The sequence below is a fragment of the Gavialis gangeticus genome, unplaced genomic scaffold (genome assembly GCF_001723915.1).
Source record: "Gavialis gangeticus isolate Ggan-Ray unplaced genomic scaffold, GavGan_comp1, whole genome shotgun sequence".
Classification (NCBI taxonomy): Eukaryota; Metazoa; Chordata; order Crocodylia; family Gavialidae; genus Gavialis; species Gavialis gangeticus.
This window is the reverse complement of record NW_017729032.1, coordinates 51,006,577-51,020,821: the sequence shown is the minus strand read 5'-3', so window position 1 is coordinate 51,020,821 and position 14,245 is coordinate 51,006,577. Positions and strand designations below refer to the sequence as shown.

The 14,245-nt window shown below is 47.1% G+C and overlaps 1 protein-coding gene across 4 annotated transcripts in view; it reads left to right on the top strand.

Moving 5' to 3' along the window:
- Nucleotides 1-872: 872 nt before the first annotated feature.
- N4BP2L2 (NEDD4 binding protein 2 like 2) overlaps nucleotides 873-14,245 on the top strand; it is a 118,139-nt gene continuing 104,766 nt past the window's right edge. For all 4 annotated transcript variants that reach the window (XM_019524515.1, XM_019524517.1, XM_019524516.1 and 1 more), the window contains exons 1-2: nucleotides 873-984; nucleotides 3,739-5,255. In XM_019524515.1, the coding sequence (XP_019380060.1) occupies nucleotides 3,739-5,255 (1,517 nt within the window). In that variant the 5' untranslated portion in view covers nucleotides 873-984. The remainder of the gene's footprint in view (nucleotides 985-3,738; nucleotides 5,256-14,245) is intronic.

Here is a 14,245-nt window from a genome sequence, read left to right as displayed (position 1 = left end):
CAGCCCATGTGCAGAGCATGGCACACGAGGCCATTTTGCTCTGCACCCCATGGCCAAGCCCGGCTCTGGGTAGCTGCTGGAGTCGGCTGCTCCCAGCAGGGCTTGCAGTATCCCAGCTGCCTGCTGGGAACAGCTTGGGCTCTGTGGCTGGCAGCAGCTACCCAGAGCTGGGGTCAGCTGCAGCCGGGAGGCTCCAAACAGCTGCGCCCAGCTCCGGAGTCCCGGCATCAGCTCTGTACTGGCGCGTACACCCACGCACGGGAGCGGGCAGTGGGGGAGTGGCCGAGGCAGCCCCAGTCTCTCACCTGCTCCCGGGGCAGAGCTGGTGGGGTCAGCTGCCCAGGAGTCTCCCTTGCCCTTAGCCAACAGCCGCAGGAGCAAACTACTGAGGAACGCAGCATTTGCATAAACTAGGCATGTAACCAAAATCCTCCCACTGGAAGCTGGCCACTGAGAAGCTAATGACAAGACTGGTAGGGGGTCTTCTCCACAGTGCATTGCACAGGGGTGCGCCCTCTACTACACGACGCCATTCAAACTTATCTCTGCCTGGACAATAGACCGTGATCTTCCCTCAGCCCGCCTGGCTCCCTGACCAGCCCAAGCCTGCCCCGAGCGCGAAAGCTTGTCTAGCTCCACACCTCCCCAGTTAAACATCCCAAGTTAAGAAACCCCTGCCTCATACAGACGGAAGCGCACTGTCCAGGACCTCTCAACTGGAAACTTCTCATTACCCCACTCCCTTCAACTCCTCTATTATGAGGCACAGCACCCCACCCCTTCCCAGCAGCCTCCGCTCTGCCGCGAGGGGTTCTGGGAGTTGTAGTTGGAAGCTGTGCGGACGCCGGCGCCAGAGGCGCGGGGCGGGGAGAGGTGGCGCCATCTTGAGAGCGGGGCGGCTTGGGGCCTCCCCTCCCCGGTGCCGGGAGCGCGCGGGGCCCGGGTGGCGGCGGCGCCGGTGACGGCTGGTGTTTGTGCCCTGAGGTTGGTTCCACTCCGCGGCCTCTGACCTCCGAGAGGGATGCTTTGTCCTGCAGGGACCGGGGCTCCGCCCAGCCCATCTGAGGTGCCGGTGGGGAGGGGGACCGAGCCACAGCCCCCGCCTGCTGTGGACTCGTTGCTGCCCCTGTCAGGCCTCGGGGCTGCCTGGGGCCCGTGAGCGGGCTGCGATGCCCCCAGACAGCGGCCTCCTCCCCTGGGAGTGGGGATGAAATTCCCTTGTTTGGGCTAGGCGCCGGGCGGCGCTTCGGAGAGACCCCGGGGCTGGCAGGGGCCCGGCTAGTGCAGGCCCCGCGTGAGGCCGGAGCAGCCCCGACCAAACCTTCCCCTAGTCTAGGCCCTCTGTAAAAATGTGGGCGAGCCATGTGCCACCTAAGACAACACCCGAACCTGCTGCAGGTAAAGCAGGGGGACCACAGTAGCCGCCGTCCTGTTTTTATGAAGTTTGCTAATGTGCCTCAAGAGATCCCAGGCAGGGGCCATGGCCCCTGTGACAGATGAAGGCAAAGCCCCCTGAAATCTGTACCAGTCTGACTGGCATCAAATTCCTTCCTGGCCCCAGTGCAGGGATTGGTGTGACACTGAGTGGAGGAGCAAGAGCCTCTAGATAGGAGCCTCTTTCAGCTTCAAGTTCTAGCAGGAGCATTGGCACAGCCCAGTCAACATCTCCAGCCTTGGCTGCAGCCAACACCCAGTGCCTCTGAGGAAGGCTTAAAAAAAAAAGCCAGCCCTCTTACTCCCATCCCACAACTGTCAGTGTGTTTACCAGGCCATTTGTCTGGAGAAGAGCATGCATGTTACTTAACCGTCCCATTAAGGGCTTATTCGGAGAGATTTCTAAAATGTACTTCTTAGGGTATCTGGTAGGAATATACATTTTGATTTTTTTTATCCTATAATTTAGAGTTCTTAAAGTGTTCACATTAAGCAGCCCTGTTTCAGGTGGCATGAGTCCTCCTCATGTAGAATGTGATAGAGTGAAAAGCCGCCTTAGAAAGTAATTAAAAGTTTTTTCTATTTTTGAATGAACCACACCATAGGGTCAGCACACCATAGTTGCGCTCTGTACAATGTAATAGACTCTGCCTTAGATCTGTAGGTGTTTAGTGCTGCCAGTATTGACCTTCTACTGGTTTTATTGTAAAAGGATAAAACTCCACCTGAAGCTTGGTTTGCTTTTGTGCTTACTTTTTTCAGTATGTTTATTCCAAGTCTAGTAAAATAGATTCCAAAGTGTTTACGTGAAGATACCACCTCTCGTTTCTTTTTCTGTAAAAACTAAACTAGGTTCCTCCTTTCATTTCTAAAAACCAGTCCCTTGGATTTAGAAGTGTTGATTTCCAAGCTATTTAAGATACAATATTGCGTGAAAATATCTGTGGTGCTACACACTCCTGTGCCGGTGTTCCCAGCATCTCTGCTCTGCTAAATGCCCACCCACTGCTGCTCTCCATGCCTCCCTCCTGTTTGGGGCACCTCTTGCTATTGTTCCCCAGGCCCTTGGTACTGCACCAAGCACCCAGGAACCTGGACTCACCCTTAGTTCCCCAGCTGCAAGCTTCTGCAAGCTACCACACAATTCAGGCAGCCCAGACTACAGGCTTCCTTGGCACTGAAAGCTGAGCCATGCTGTTTTCCATTTCTTGGGATGGGGGCAGGGGCAAGGGCAGGGAGGGGAAACCATTGGCTGGGGCGGGGTTGTAATATGGAGCCCCTGGTAGCTGCTGCAATTGTAGCACTGGGGGGAATGCTGGTTGGGTGGGAGCCCAGGGTCTGCAGTTTAACTACTCACCGGCTATATGCAGCTTGCAAGCTGACAGTTAGACAGCCCTATGGTAACTTAATACTCACATAACTGGTTGACACTGAGGATTGATAGTAGCATGATTTGGAGATGCTTATGTGCCAAGACACGGTGTCTTATTGCTTCCTTTTGCTCCCTCTGTGTGCCCGTCTGTTTTCTTGGTTTCTAAGCTCTTTGGGGCTTCCAGAGCCATGGTATTTAATGCTGCTGCTGCTCCTCTGCCAGTAAATTTGACATAGCCCCATTTGCCATGTTATGGGGTCATTCCATGACTGGATCTGGTGCGTGGGGTTGCATTGCAGCTGGATCTGGTACATGGGGCTGGGCCAGCATGTTGGATCACACGGTCTGACACCATGCATTGACCCCATTCTGGATCTTGCTTCTTGACCAGCCTTGCCCATGGGATCCAGCCTATGGATTAGTCTTAGTCACTATGGAAGTTAGAGCACCACTGAGTCTCAGCAGTTCCCTCCACATGCAAGTGTTCCCACTATGACTCTAAGTGTTAGTTCAATTGTAAGTCTTAACCAAAATCTCCAGTAAATTGAACGTGGAAACTTGACTATGCAATTGTTAGGACTGATCCCTATAGAAGAAAATCGGACAGATTGTTGTTATTAAGATTGCACTGCTGATGTCTACAATGAACCTGTTCTGTGGATAACTTAAAAACTCCAGTTTTCAGAATTACTGGTTTATTCTTCAAAACTAAATTCACTGTTAAAAATAGCTTACCACAGACAGTTAATTGCTAGTACCAAAAAACTCTACAGTAATATATTTTTATTACAACTGTACTGAAAAAGGTGATTTAATTTAAGCTTAACCTTAATTTCCTTATTTGGGGAGTTTTCTTAGATATGGTTCTGTTTCTGCATGTTATTGTGTAAAGATTTACATACTGTTAATATTTATGTTTTTCTTTCTTTAAGATGCTTCATGCTGAATGTAAAGTAAGACCCTTGGAGTGTCAGGATGAAATGACAATTGAACCACATTCTAAAAAAATGAAATCAAAGGAAGAGATTTATGCTAAGCTTTGTGATGATGATTTCCAAGGATCTCATGAGAAAACAGGAACTCGGAGAACATCCAATGATTTGATACCTTCATCCGTCTCTGATAACCAATACAAACATGAAGCACAAAAGCAGGAGAATGAAACTACAGTTGATTTAGAGCTATCAAATGAAGTAACCCTTTATAATAAACCTGTGCTTATAAAATCTTCTGATTCAGAGAACATCCAGAACACAAGTCCTTCATTTGTATCAAAAAATGATGCTGAGATAACAAAAAATAATTGTACTTCTAAAACTGATTATCTTGATGAATCTAGTGTGAAGGAAGAAAGCAATAAATCATTTGAAGTAAGTGATGGTGAGGTGGCAGTTGAGGAATTTAGTACAAGCAAAGCATTTATTGGACCCGTTTACAAAACTGAGAACAAGCAGGATAAAACCAAGGATTGTGCTGAACTTAGCACAGGTGGAGGGGAGCAAAACGCATTACTTGGCAGAAGAACTGAGGAAGAAAGGGTAAAGAAAACAAAGGCCATCTCCTGTGATAAACAAGAAATAGATGATGAATTATACCGATTTTATGAAGAAATTCAGCAGATTGAAACTGATAAAGATAATTTAGAAGATAACTTAGAAGAAAAAGAAAGCCAGCCTTCTCAGGAGCACTATACAGAAGAACATAATTACAAGCAGGCATCTTGTGGTCAAGGTATCTGGTACACTAGCACACAATCACATTATGGTAACGAGCAGTGTTTCAGTAATGAACAAAGTAGCCAGAGAACAGGCAATGAACAGTGTCTTGAAAATGAAACAAGTAGCCGGAGAATAGACAATGAGCAACATTTTGGCAATCAAACAAGTGGCTGGAGAGCTGAGAATCCTTCTAATGGACAAAAGGATTACCCTGAACCAGAAAAGGTTTCTAACTTCTGGAACTTTTCAGTGCCTCAGTTCAGGCCTGCATGGCAGTCAACACAATCTTTCATAGTACCTCAGGGTCCTCTTCCTCCTAGATTCAGCCATCATTTACATTTTCAAACAATTAGGCAGTCACCACATCAACCAAATACTTTTCATCCTCATGATGTTCAACCTTCTCATAAGAAGTTTCCTGATTACCATGGAAATAATAGTCATGCTAACTGGAACCGTCCTTTGTCTGATCAGAATTGCAGCTATGTTGGTAATATTGATATCCATAATATTCAGGTCTCCAGGAATGGATATAGTGACAAGGATATACCTGTGAATGATTGTTTGAGTGAAACTAGAGAAGATTGTTGGAAGGATACTACAATTTACCAAACCAAAGGAGAACACAGTTTTTCTTTCCAGCAGTTTCCAGAGGAAAAATTATGTGGGTCTCAAAAATTACTCCTAATTTTAAGAGGCCTTCCTGGTTCAGGGAAAACTACAGTATCTCGGTAAGTAAATCTTAAAATTTATGTTAAAAACTAAGGGCCAGGTAAGCCTCCAGTGTTCAGGGTTCTGAACTGGTGAACACTCACAAATGAGTAATGTCCTTGAAGTCAGTGGGACTGCCTAAGCATACATTATTTTTGCAGGATTGAGGCCCTAATTAGGAAGAGGTGTATTGGTAAATATTAGAAATATCAATAACTCTTCTTTTAGCTTTGTTTTCTTTTTCAGTTAGAATGTTGATGATCAGGGGGCTATTTTATTATTTGTTCTAGGCAAATATTTTTTTTTCCTTCCAGCGATTCACCTATGCTTATTCCTGAAAATCCCAACAGCACTAGTAGGAAGATCAGCCACATTCTTCCTTTTCAGATTCCTTCCTTAAAATGTCTTCTGGTAAAGTTGCCAGTATAAACTTGTGAAAGATAGAAATGCCATTATATTTCCAAGAAAATCTTAATGGGACACAATCAGCCTGAAAATCTTTCTATTCTGAACTTCAGATGTTTCTGTTATTGCAACTAAACAAGGTAACAGGAACTGAAGAAACTGGAGAGAAAAACTTGCACAAGGCCTCTCATTCAGTGCACAGAACAGACAGGGGTGCACAGATAGAGATTTTGGGGGGCGATGCCAATAGCCAATATTTAAGGAGGCATATTGGCCAATACTGATCCGATATGTGATACAGCTGCCATCAGATGGTAAGGACCAGAGTGATGGAAGGGGTGAGGGGGTGGTAGATCAACGCCCCCACAGTGAGGGAGGGGCTAGGGCAGGTGCTGCTCAGCCAGGTGGAGGGACACGCAGGACAGAGGTGCAGCTTATGGGGTGGAGGAAGTTCCTGTTGCTGCTGCTTGCATCCCGGGAGGGCGGGGGCGTGTGTGCCCCCAAATCATGCATGGCGTGGGCTGCAGCTGTGGGGTGGAGCCGGAGCCAGTACTGTGCGGAGCTTTATTTGCTGGGGGCTGGGCTCAAAGCGGGCTCCAGCGCTGTTGGGAGGAGGCTGCAGCTACCCCAGATTTTGCCATAGCTCCTCTCCCAGTCCCACACCACTGCCTGGTGCAGCCCTAGCTGAATGCCCCACCTCCACCCAAGTGCCGGGAAAGGTCAGGGCTGTGCTGGCGGTGGCGCAGGGCTGGAAGCAGAGCTGCGGCAAAATTTGGGGTGGCTGCAGCCTTCTCCCAGCACCACCGGAGCCTGCTCCAAGCCCAGCCCCTGGCAAGAAAAGCCCTTTACAGCACTGGCTCTGGTTCCACACTGCAGCTGCAGTCCGCATTGTGCAGATCCAGGGGCGCACACTGCCCCCTCCTCCTGCCCTGGCTGGGCAGTGCCTACCCCTGACCCCTCCTTCACCACAGTGGGCATCGATCTGCCCCCCATGCCCTTTCCCTCCCCACCCCCTCCCATTCTGACTTACCAGCTGGAGGCAGCTCTCCATTCTACCAGCTCTGCTCTGTGTTGCACTGTGGCTGCCCACAGCACGGCATTTATTGGCCAAATTATCAGCCCCATGGGGCCAATATCCGTTATAGACAATTTTCTTTATATTTGTACCGATCCACTATTGGACCGATGTATCAGTGCACCTCTACAGACAAGGGTCACTTAAGTATCCAAAATCTTGTTTTCTTGACTTACTTACAGTATTCAAGATGTGAGCACGTTATGGGTGTGTATAATGGCGTGATAAGGTTCTCTGCTTTGTTTTCAATTCCCTTCTTAGTGATGCCCAACATTTTGTTGGTGTTTTGCTTGCTGCTGCACCTTGTGACCTGATGTTCTTAGTGAGATACCTACAGTGACTCCAAGGTCTCTTTCCTGAATTGTAACAGCTAGTTCAGAATTTAGCATCCTGTATGTATAATTGAGTTGGGGTTATTACTTCCTAGGTTCATTACCATGGATTCTGGATTTTTCAGTTTAAACATCCCAAATTCTCTGATTAGAAGGGCGGGGTACCCTAAATTTTCTTATTAGAGAGCCCAAAATCCATGTTTTTCTGTCATTAAAGTGAAATGCTACTATATATTTAGGTGTGAGTTGAATACAATGTTTATTAATATATTTACAATTTTAAAGCAATTTGGAAGATTACCAGTGCCTCAGTTATAATAATAAGATAAATTCTAAATACCTGTAAATGTTGGCATTTGGTTTTGGTTTTTTTATCATGGAAAATCAGAGCTCCTCTGCCCATTTTGCTCACCAGAACAGAGGTCCCACTGCTTTGTGATGGTGAGCAGACCGGATAGGCCGGTATCCTGTGCCTGCTGTTGCCCCTCACTTTCCAAGTCACAGCCCCTTGGTCCTGCCAGTACCTCTCACTCCTGGCCTGTGTCCCCCTGGCCCTGCCAGTGCCCCTCACTCCCGGCCCACTGCCCCCTGCACCTCCAGTGTATGAGGAAGAGGGATGAGTGTGTGGAGAAGGTTGGGGGGACGGTGTGAACACAGGCGATGCGTGGAGGGGGTGAGGGGGCAAAGGCAATGCATCAGGGAAGGGGCATGTGACCTTCTGATTTCTGCACTCTCAGCAGGGCATGGGGCTGCAGGTAGGCCAGACCAGCTCTGGGCAGGACCCGGCATGGGAGGGATCATGGTGCCACCATGGCCACCAGAGTAAGGCATGGTGCCATGTAGTTGTGCCCCCCACTGCTGCCAGGTGGGCAGGGGGTGCCTCATGTTGGCAGCCATAACTATGCAGCCCGCCCTCCTGCTCTAGATCCTGCCCACTGGGCCCCCAAGGTGGCTCCTGCCCGGAGCTGGTCAGGCCTGGCTACAGCCCCACATCCTACTTTGGGAACAGAAATCTGGGGCGGGAGGGGATGTTCCCCCCCACCATGTTGCCTGTGCTCCCCCACAAGCTTGCCATGTCTCTTGTGCGCCCCGCCACCTTCCCATAGAGTTACCCGGAGGGAGCTGCGGGAGCTGCTCATCACCACCCAGCCTGACTGCGATATGCACATGATGCCTCCTGTTTCCTGTCTCTCCCCTCCCCCCAGCCCCAAGCAGCACTTTGCAGGCTGGAACTCTGCCAGCCTGCAGTGGGAAACCCACTGTTTCATGTGTTTTTTCTCTGTGAGAAGAGAAAAATCTGTGTTTTTCCGCAGCAAATGGAAAGAATGGATCTCTGGTTATGACTCCAAAGCATGAGTTTACACAGATGTGAAGTGTGTAAAGCCACCTCACGTTGACCCAGCTGGGATTGGGTAGCTGTTTTTCTGGGCTGCAGAGTCAAAAGCAGCCAGATATGATGCTTTCTGCGACTTTCCCTTGCAGTTGATGTACCATGGGTCTCTGGTGCCTCCCCCCTATCCGCAGCCAATCACCGTGGGTGAGGGTGGTCCCCCAGCGGGCAGTTGCCAAGCCCAAAAACACCAGCAGCACTTCTGGTTTCACCGGAACTGCTGTTGGGGGACCAATTGCCCCCTGGAGAACCTGGCTGGTGCCCTTCCCTGCCCCTCACCTCTCTGCCCCTAGCCAGTGCCCAGGGGCATGGCCCCCCTTAGCCCTCCCTGTCGGTATGCTACTGCTCCCTTGTGTGCCATTGGCTATAGACTTGGGCACTGCTTTACCCATGCAAACCCACTGGACCACCTACACCTGGGTGAACCTTTCAGCTTTTTTGACCACATTGTATGTTGGTGAATACAGGTTTCCCTCGATTTAGCAGTAGATGCATTCCCAGGGAATGGCGCACAAAGCAAATTTGCATAAAACGAACCCAGTTTACAATGAAACAGATAAAGATGTCTTCCCAGGGCAGTGAGGGAGGGAAGGAGTGAAGCTGGGGCTAGGGGAGCAGTGGGGAGAGGGGCACAGCACAGCCCAGTGGCTGCAAGCAGGCAGCATCTCCCGTTCCTGGGGCTGCGGCAGGGGTAGCACTGGGCTCTTCATGGCTCTTGGGGCGGGTGGAAGCCCCACTCAACCCACCCCGAGCGCCAGGAGTAGCCTGCTGCAGCCGCTGTAGCCTACAGTGGCTGCCGTCCCCAGCCTGCTCTCGTCCCACTGCAGCCGGCTGCCCACCTCTGTTACAGCCCTGGGGAGTGACAGATGCCACCTGCTTGCAGCTGGTGGGCTGCACCATGCCCCAAATTCCCTGGGGCTCCACTTCCCCTGGGGTACCATGCCCCGAACTCCCCAGCATGGCGGAGCCCAGTGTCTGCAAGCAGCCAGCGTCCGCCACTCCCAGGGCTGCAGCAGGGGCTGGCAGCTGCAGGCTCAGGGACAGTGGCTGTGGCAGACTTGGGCTGGTGGCTGCACCAGGCTCTTCCTGGCACTTGGGGTGGGGTGAGTGGGGCTGCCAAGTCTGCAGCGGCCACTGGCCCCAGCCTGCTCTCATCCAGCTGCAGGTGGCTGCCCGCCCATGCTGCAGCCATGGGAGTGGTGGATACTGCCATCTTGCAGCCTCTGGGCTGCACCATGCTGGGGGGTTTGGGGCACAGTGTCCCAGGGGAAGTGGAGCCCCAGGGGGTTTGGGGCACAGCACAGAGGCTACAAGCCGTTTGCATCGGGCACTCGCAGAGCAGCTGCAGGAAGGGTGAGCAGCCACCTGTAGCCGGACGAGAGTAGGCTGGGGCTGGCAGCCGCTGCAGACTTGGGCCAGCGGCAGTACCAGGCTCTTCAGGAGTAGGTGAATGGGGTCCAGCCCCACAGCCCTTTCCCCTCCCTTCACTCCTCCCTATCACTCACAAACTCAGACTTACCTGCTTGGGGGAGGGCAGAGCGCACCTATGCCAATCACATAAGATCGGCTTATGCCAATCGCATACTGTATATGCAAATTTACCTTGCATGTAATGAATTTCAGATACAAAAGGGTAATCACATAAGAGTGAATTCGCATAAATCAAACCTGCATAAATCGAGGGAAACCTGTAGTCCCTCTTTGTTTATTGAATCCATGTGAAGTCTTGCAGGTAATAGCAAATTTTCTATCAAGTTAATGAAATGCACTAGATTAAGAACGACTTGCTTAGGAAGAATAGTTGTAGCTACTTTCAACACAACTCATTGACCAAAATTATAAACTTGCACGTTAAGTATGTAATGATTTCTAATCCTGAAGCAGTTAGCCAGTTTCATAATTCAGTTTAATGGATCTTTTTAATACAAACTGGATTTATTTTACTTGTTACCACAGTGTTTTATTTTACAAGTTGAACCGGGTGTCCTCTTAATCACATTTCTACCTGAAATTCACCCTATCCTCATTAAAAGTGAAACCTCTGTTACTGGTGCTGAATGTATTTATTGGGCTTCTTGTTTTTGCTTTTCTGTACATCAGTTTTCTGTATTGATAGTGTTTGTGTGTATCTTATTTTCTTATAGAGGATCTATTACCATATTATCTGAGTGTTTTATATTCTTTGCAAGGTAAGAAAATGCATTCCCATTTGAATTGAGGCAAAGACAAACTAATGTGCAGATCCACAAATGGGTTTAGGCACCTAAATTATATAGGTTGCCAGAGATCTTCTAGAAAGACTGTGGTGAAGCAGAGAATTGGATCCTGGTCTCCCAAGTCCCAGACTAGCACTCTCACTGTTGTCTTCTGGCAGTGGATAGATTTTAATGCTGGGATGGATCATTGGATCATACAATATGACTTGTATGAGATGGACTACAGTATGAGTTTTCATGTTATTGGTAGGGAAGAATGGCACTTTTGGGGGGAATCAAGCCTGCAGGGTTTTGTTACTAAGTTCTTCTGACCCATTGTGTGATCTTGCTCTTAACTTCTTGTGTATAATACTTGCCTATTTTGCAGTGGTATTCTACAGTGTAATATTTGCTAAGAACTGTGTCATTTTCTTGAAGGAGTTACTAAGCATTAAGGATGTATTCCTCTTGTACTTACTCTGTGAAAGTATGTGGTCAAATAATTAGTTATATGAAGAACAGCCAAAATATAGTGGCATGGATATATTTGAAATCTAAGAAAGCAATGCAAAACCAGAAGAAAATAATTTTTCCGTGATGTGGAGCATCAATTTTTGAATGCATGCAGGGAGGAGTACACATTCAGTTGTGTGTACAAAATGTCAAAAATAATTAAAAGATATGAAAGACAGAAATCATTTTGCCTCCATGTAGGATTTAGTTTGACCCTCCATGTAGGGTTCAGTGTTTGACTATAACTGTTACCTTTAAATCTGTTTTTATTGTTTACTACATAATGATTTGTTTTTAAATAGCTGTATCGGTATTATAGTAAAGATGCTGTACCATATTGTGATAAACTTTCATGAAATATGCCAATCAGCATTCACCTGGGGTGCAAAGTACCTGCTTTAGTTTTGGAAAATTTAGAGAATTTAACATATGGTAAACTTAGCTTTCTGATTTGGTAACGGTAGGTATTATCATGCTGACTGCCTATTAAGTCTAAAATAATTTCTGTATTATTGGTGTCCACACTGATTACAAAAGTAAATGGGAAGCATTAATAGTGAAAAGTATTCTTGAGTTTTGATCATCTATGTAGCAAGTACTCCAAGTGAGGAAATGCTATTAATAGGATTCTTCATTTGCCACAGTTCTGTTTAAGTACACGCTGTTGTTATCTTATACTGCCCAAGTATAAGGTGCTGGGTGCTCTAAAGAGCTGAGAAAGATATGGAACCTATCCAATAGAGTTGGAAATGTATATTTGGAGATGAGATGGGGAGAAAAAATACAGGGTACAGCCATGTGCTAAGCCAGGGATCAGCAGGGTTTTGCATTGAGGGGCTGTTTTAATAGAGCTTAGCTCTGAATATGGGCCACTTCCAATCTGGCCTGCGCTGTTGCTGCAGTCACCAATCCCCCTGCAATGGTGTAGTTACTGTCACTTCTTCCTGCCACCTGAGTGAAGCTCTGCTGCCAAAACACCATACAACTCTCAGAACCATGGGCTGATGACCCCTATGCTGAGTTGTTTACTCAATTGTGTCACATGCAAGAACTTGCACTTCTTTATTTAAAAATGTTGATTAGCTTATTGACCTGAGGAACAAACGTGTGGAAGGGCACTTGGTTCCTGAGAACTTGTCCAGTAGCTTCTCCAGCTATACAGTTGGTCTTGAAAGAGATCACAAAAAATCTTTGCCTCTTATGCTTCCTGGACCATTACAACTATAACAACACTCCATTCTTACTATTTATTGGCAAATATTTTTTCCTTCACCATCTGCATTAGAAGCAGTGAAGGAAACCCCTCATTTTTTTTTTTTATCTTTAAAAGAAGAGCAGTCTGTCAAAATAATATTCCCTAATGCATACTTAGCACCTATAACATATTTAGCTTTTGTGTCACAGTTCATTAGTACAATATAAGTGTTACTTTTGTTTTTGAACTCCTAAAAGTGTTCATTCTTGATGGACAAGATACTACTGGGGGCAACTAAACAAATCAGCATGAAAATGACAAGTATATTTGAATGCTGAAATTGTTGGAGTTTAAATTCCATGAAATTCTGGAAGAGGATATTCTCAGACTTTCAGAACTTTTTGTGGTTTCTATTCCACAGCTATGAAACAGCAGTACATTAAGGTAGCTAATATCTGAGGCTTCAGTTCATTACTGAGATTCTCATTATGTCTTGTCTTGATATGTAACTGATCTGTGTTTTCTGGTGGGGTGGTGGGTTGCTGAGTGCATTACTTTAGTGCCCCAGAGTCTGTATTGGGTTCCAGAAGCTTTCTGGGTGCAACTCAAGGTGCTGATCTTGACCTATATAGGCTTAAATTGGTAGTGTCAAACTGTTCTGGCCCTGTAGGTCAGATGGGTGGCAAGGGACTGGTCTGTAAACCAGACTAGATCCAAAGACAGTTCCACATTCTGGATCTAAAGTGGGCATCACATATGGCACTGTCCTATTCCAGCCACTGCAGGGCTATGCTGCATCAACCTAGAGAGGCAAGTGACCACTCTACTGCTCTGGAACGCAAGCTGGAACCAGTGTCCTGTACGAGTACATGGGGCCATCCAGTGCACCCATAGCTGGCACCAGGGGCTAGATGATATGGTGCTGTGGGTTGTATGTTTGACACCCCTGCCTTAAATGGTTGGGTCCTGTGTACCCAAGGAACCATCTCTTCCCTTATGTTCCATCATGATCCCTAAGGTCAGCTGAGAGCCACCTTCTACAAGTACCTTCTGTGCTCCAAATTTTCTTGAGAAAAATACATGGGGAAGAATCATTCTGAGTAGTCACTCCTCAGGTCCAGAACTCAATGCCCCTTGAGAACCACCAGAACCCAAGCTTTACCATCTTTTGGAAGTAGTGTACAGTACCTTTCTATTTGGCCAGGCTTTTATCAGGTGGGGTTAAACTTTGAGGCTTTTCTGGAGAATTGTTTTAGTATTTATTTTATATAATTGTTTTTACTGCATTTTTATTGTATTCTGTTCTGAGACTTTTTGGGGGGAAGGCAGCATAGAAATCAAATAAATATATTGTCCATGTTTTAGGAGTTTCATCATTGTGACTTTGCTTGGTACTGAAGAGGCTTTTTGCTTTGATGACTCTGGAAGTTTTGTAAGCCAGGTCTTAGCACATATGTTTTACTGTGTACTGGGTTTGACCATGATCTATAACTGACCTGATGCTCATGACAAAGTTAAAGGGTAGAATACGGACCTTGTGTAGAAACTAAACTTTCAATAGTGAAATAATCATTCCAAACATCTGTAGAAGTGTGGTTATTGTATACAATCTAACACACGATTGTGCTCTCAGTTGTGTGTGATTTTTCTAGTTCTCTTTCTTTCCTGCTGTCTAAACAGTAGGATATCCCAGAAAGCTTCGTCCCATATGCTGCTAATGCTGGTTTGTTTCTATAGCATTTAGCTACACTGTCTACTTTTGAGGCACTAAGCCAGGGGTGGGCAAATACATTTCTAATATAAATTAGAAAATTAATATTAATCTGCCCTGGGCTGCCTGTCGTGCAGCCCTTGATGGCTTGCCGAAATTCAGTAAGCGGCCCTCTGCCCAAAATAATTGCCTGT